Source organism: Atta cephalotes (assembly GCF_000143395.1).
Source record: "Atta cephalotes unplaced genomic scaffold scaffold00091, whole genome shotgun sequence".
NCBI classification, from domain to species: domain Eukaryota; kingdom Metazoa; phylum Arthropoda; class Insecta; order Hymenoptera; family Formicidae; genus Atta; species Atta cephalotes.
The window spans coordinates 159,789-165,374 of NW_012130155.1; the positions used below are offsets into that span (position 1 = coordinate 159,789).

Genomic DNA, 5,586 nt, shown 5'->3' on the forward strand with positions numbered 1-5,586 from the left:
TTTTTAGCGACACGACAGCGTTTACCTTCGTTTTTCCGGCCATCGAATCCTCGACAGCCGTCTCTCCGACTCGCTTTTCATATCGTTGATTCGCGTACGTAGTTCGTAGTTTGTGTAGTTCAAACAACGACGAACAGTTAGATACAACACTTTTATTCGCAGGCGCGGACGGCGCGGTGCCACAACTCGTTACCGGCGTCGACACCTGCGCCAGATGGTGAAATAATTTGAAACTCGCGAATAAGCGACAGGTCCTCGGGTTACTGGGTTTTAGGAAAACTGAAAATTGCTTGTTCTTTCTTAGTTCCACGAGTATGGAATCGTTGGGCATTCTCTATCCTTTTTTAGCTAGTGGCGAATTGGAAGAGAGGATACATTGCACGTAGAAAGTGACAGCCGATGAAAGAGCTGCCGCGGGGCTTGCGGAAACTGTCGATAGATTCGTTAGAGCCAACCCGAGACTCTCTCTCGCTCTCGCGTGGAACTGTCGGACTGCGCAACTGTATTTTCCATCCCCGAACTTCCGACCAAATTGAATCACGCGGAATTTCGCGGTAACAATCTTCTGTTTGACTTCGAGCGACCGGTTGATTCACTTCGTGCTCGGGATCCGCGCGCGTCTTCACAGCCGTCAGGCATGGCGGCTTACTTCTCTCATTGAACGGGTTTGAGTCTTCTTCTGCGTAACTCGATTACGATGTATTTGAAAAGATCAGTTGTAGAGACCATACCGAATGATAAGTTCTTGTTAGTAAATTTTTGAGAGTATATTATCGACATGACTTTTTAAAGAAAAATATTCGCATTTAACTCTAGAACACTATACACATATATAAGTTTAACGTGTACCTAATATCCATTTTCACTAATGTAGTTTAACTTTAATCTCGATTCTACTTACTCTTCTCATCTTTTTGTAGTTCTAAAAATCAAAAAAAGAAAATGAAAAAGTAATCGAGATTTGAATCGAGATTAAAATTAATCTACTTGTGGAAACGGGCATAAATGAGCAGAGTCATTAAGCGCTATATTTTCAATAGTCAATAAACAAGAAATCTAATTCGTTTTGCTAAAAGCGGAGAAAAGTTTTTAAAAATTCAGTCCATTATATGTATATAAGCTTCGCTTTTCTAGTGGTCACTGTTAATAAAGAGCGTATTGCAATTTCAATTTTTAAACAGTTTTTATGTTATTATACAGGGTGATCCAGACCAATCCAGACCAATAGGAGCCGGCACGTATATATTCTTCATGAAAAAGTGAGTCGAAAATGTCAATAGCAAAATGTTGTAATATTAATAGTTTTTAAATGATAAGCTTTTGAAAATGTCCAACCACAGGACATGAAATTCGCGCCATCAGGAGCGGTGCAACTAAATGGCCTATGCAAATGTTTTGTTACGGATACCGCTAAACGATACAAGTATTGCGAAGGTTCATGAAATGTCTATAATGTTTAAATTAATATTGCAGTATTCTTAAATTGAGTCTGATTTAATTGATGAAAAGTAATGTCAATTGCGTGCAAATTCAATACAATGTCATTTATATCAGTAAAAAGGATTTTAAAAATATGTTTAGTAAATAAATAAATAAAAATATGTTAAGTAAATAAGCAAATAAATTTATAAATAAAATGAATATTAATCAAATTATTCAAACAAATAATATTAAAAATATTAATCGACAGATATTTTCAAAACTTCTTTTCTGTCACAAACAATATTAGAAAAAGATTTACATTTGAAATGTGCATTTGATATAAATATTTCATGTTTATGAAACGAATGAAATTATGATAGAAGAGAAAAAGAAAGTAATACAGTGAAGAAAACAAAGTAAGTAATAAGCTGTATTGTTATTCGAAATTTCGTTCATTTCTAAATATAATATTTTCTAAATATGAAATATTTATTTGTATCAAATGCGCATTTCAATGTAAATTTTACGTCCTGTAATTGGACATTTTCAAAGGTTCACCGTTTAAAATTGATATTATAACATTTTACTAATGACATTTTCGACTCATTTTTTTCATAAGAAATACATTTACCGACTCCGTTTGGACTGGATCATCCTGTATATTTTATTATTATAAGGAGACAATGAATATATATTGATAGTGTTTTTATTCTTTCTTTTCTTTTGGATTAACAATTAGATTATTTTTTATGCTTGTAAAAGTCTACATTGTTATAAATGTTTATCATAATTAAAAGTGTGAAATATTTTACTTTAATGAAGCCCTTACTTTAATTAAGAGTAGCCTATTTTGACGATTATAAAATGGTTTACGTATCAATTACAATATATCATTAGATAGAATTCTATAAAGTTAATAAGGCAATTTATTTTTATACGTAAGATATTTATATCTAACAAAGTGCACAATATGTGGTATTTCAATATGTCATAATATTCATGTATCATAACAACAGGTTATGAATATTCTTTGATTATTTTAGATTGCCTTTTTTTAAAATACTACAAATTGATAAAATGTGAATAATGTAATTTATGTGATGCATTTTTAAATAATAATTTTTAAATAATAATTTTTAAATAATAATGCACGAATGTTTAATTTATTATACAGCGTATATTTTCGAATTAAATTAATTTAGTATTTCATGCAACGTTCTGATTCTCGTGAAACCTTCTATTTAAAGTGTCCACGTTGATTTTTAAAATTTGTTCGTCTTTTGTATTTACAGCAGCAATTAAAAATTTACATATATTTCACTTAAATTACCATTGTGGTTTTCTAGAATTTCAATTTTATGTAGTACGTCTGAGATCTCGTATTGTAGCTTATTCGGTAGATACAATTCTCCAGCGTATATGCTGCGTATGTCTATTGTGAAATGTTCTGTGTGCGATTGTTACCACGTAACTCGAATAAAGCAGAAGCTTTAGAGAAAATAGAAAATTGGCTCTGAGATATCCGAAGAGAGTCATTTGATTTGATAGCGGTATTTGATGTTCAAGCAAGCCGATATTTAATGTTGATTTTCATTTTGCGGTTTCTTAATTGCAATACATTGAATGATTATTCTTTTTATGTGCCAACGCATAATTTAGTTTTTTTATTCATAATACTAGCGTCGATATTTAGTTGAAATAAAATTGCTGCGTACGTTAATTATACAGGCTCACAAAAAAAAATCCTGTGCTGGGGTGGAGATCCAGCTATTCTTATGTACTTTGAGTCGCTGAATACGAATCTGACATAAAAATAAGACCATTCAGAGCAAATTTTCAATCTCGAGCAAAAATAATGGATCAAAAATAGGAAAAATGGATCATTTTTTTCGCTCTAGATTGAAAATTTACTCTGATCCTATATTGATGTAGATTCGTATTAGTTACTCAAAATACATAAGAATAGCTGAGTCTCCACTTCAGCACAGGATACTTTTTTTTTGAGGCTGTGCGCACAGGCAAAAAATTAAAACCTTTTTGTTAGAATAAGAATCATGAATTAAATCAATATATGTTTTCTATGTTTGCAGATAAACAATAGTGCTGCCGCGTACCAAACTTTGGGAATAGAAATGAGTTGAGGATCGACTACGATGTTGAATCGTCTTTCGGCCGTGGTGGCCTCCATTTTGGTTCACCAGATATATTTTCTATGCACTGCCAACACCTTGTTAGGTAAATTATAAAATTTTGTAATATTTATAATATAACAATATAATATATTTAAGTAAATAAGAAAAGCGCTACTTACGGTCAAAGTTAGATATTGGAATAATATATTTATATGTATTTAAATAAATATCTCAAATATATGATTATACGCAGATTATAATTTAATATAATATAGTATACTTAGTATAAAATTTAAATATTATATTTAAAAAATATATATGATATTCGTGTAATAGGAAAAAAACAAGTTTGTAATCTTTATTGTGATACAATTACTCTACAATATGTTTAATGCCACGAAAGTAAAAACTAACAGAATTAAACACAAAAAAAGAGAATACGACAAGCGGATTTACTGTATACATGAATGAAATTTTTGTACTATTTATTTGTTTTTCTGGCTTGCTCGCGAAACGCTAGTCTTTGTCGACAGTGAAAAATATTCAGGCACAGTTGTTGGAAAGAGGAAAATCAGATTATACTGAGTAACGGGCTATCAGCTGAACAGTCGGTATGCAGGACCTTGTCCTATAATTTTCCAATTAAGGCATTGGATTCTCATAAATCCACAAGCACGGACGGTTTCCATAAATTTGACGCCGTACCGAGCGCGCGACAAACCGCGGTCGATTCGACATACTTTTCGAGGAGGCTTACAACGTGGATGAAATGCTGAAATTGAAGGAAAAGAAGAACTATGAGAATCGTGCAATTGGTCACGATACTTCCGAATGGTACGGAAGTCTGTTTTTCCTTTAACAGAAATAATATAGAGCACTTCCAAAGCGTATTGGATCTGGGCGCGTCTGCTCGCTGTCTTTGTGTAACGCAAAAATATATTACAACAAAGCGACTTGAGAATTCATCGAAAAGAAAACACTTGTCTTTATTTTTAATATTTTATTTTTAAAATTTAATACGTAAAACTATGTGTTTCCAAGTTAATTTAAATTTTATTTTTGTTTGATAAATTTTCTATTTTATATGTTTAATAGTATTTAATTGTATAATTAAAGAGATTTTTTAAACATTTCTTTCGTTCGTTATTCTTTCAAGATCCGTGTAAATTCACACGCGACAGTTTCTTTCACAAATACAATACTTTCTGATGCGCCGAGACGTAATCCGCTACTTGCAAACGTATCTAAAACGAAATCCTGACCAGTAACCGGGCTTATCCTACGGAGATTATGTGCTTCGTCTTTCTAGCGGATATTAGGAGTTCGTTTGCCTCATTCCTTTTCCAGGGTGTTTCCTTGAAGCGACAGAATTCACCTTGTTAGATTGGCGTAAACGCGGAGGAGAGGTCCTTTACACAGTTGCTGGAATTGATACATCTTTCGAGGATTATCTTATTCTCCTATGAGAAATAGTTTGGTTGAGATCTTGGATAGCGAAATAGAGAGAAAGCAAGGCAATTCGTCAAAATGAGGTGAAAGGGAATTGCTCGCGCGCGAGGATGATCAGCTGGGAAAATAATGTCGAGTGCATCTTTCACATAGTCAGGATTTCTTAGATGCTCGTGGCGAGATGAGAAAAATCCATGGCAAAGTTCCTCTGACTGCCGAACCGAATCTGAGCAAAGCTGGCCGTGGGGAACTTAGGAACCGTTTGAATCATCGAATTTGATGGAGAGAGATATTGCCATTCCCTTGCGTGTCTCTCCGAATTCTATCGCGGTTTTCTTTATTCTTCTGCACTCTACTTGCTTCTTTCAATAATGCCGGTTTTATAAGAGATCAGATTGCATGGTTTCCTCGATATCATCTCGAAAAAAAAACGACGATGTTGCTGGGAAACTGGCTTTATTATCTCTTTCTGTTCGATCTGCACGTATACCACGTCAAACTATGTAAAGCTGTGCTTATAAGATGCTTGATGCTTTCGATCGCGGATGAAAATGGGAAGATGATGCAGCTGCGAAAATTCTAC

General features: G+C 33.3%; 1 protein-coding gene across 1 annotated transcript in view; it reads left to right on the forward strand.

Moving 5' to 3' along the window:
* Positions 1–3,575: 3,575 nt before the first annotated feature.
* Positions 3,576–5,586, forward strand: part of LOC105624854 (peroxidasin-like) — a 180,981-nt gene continuing 178,970 nt past the window's right edge. Inside the window, 2 exon segments of the mRNA XM_012206206.1 lie at positions 3,576–3,674; positions 4,956–4,972. Coding sequence (XP_012061596.1) covers positions 3,576–3,674; positions 4,956–4,972 — 116 coding nt within the window.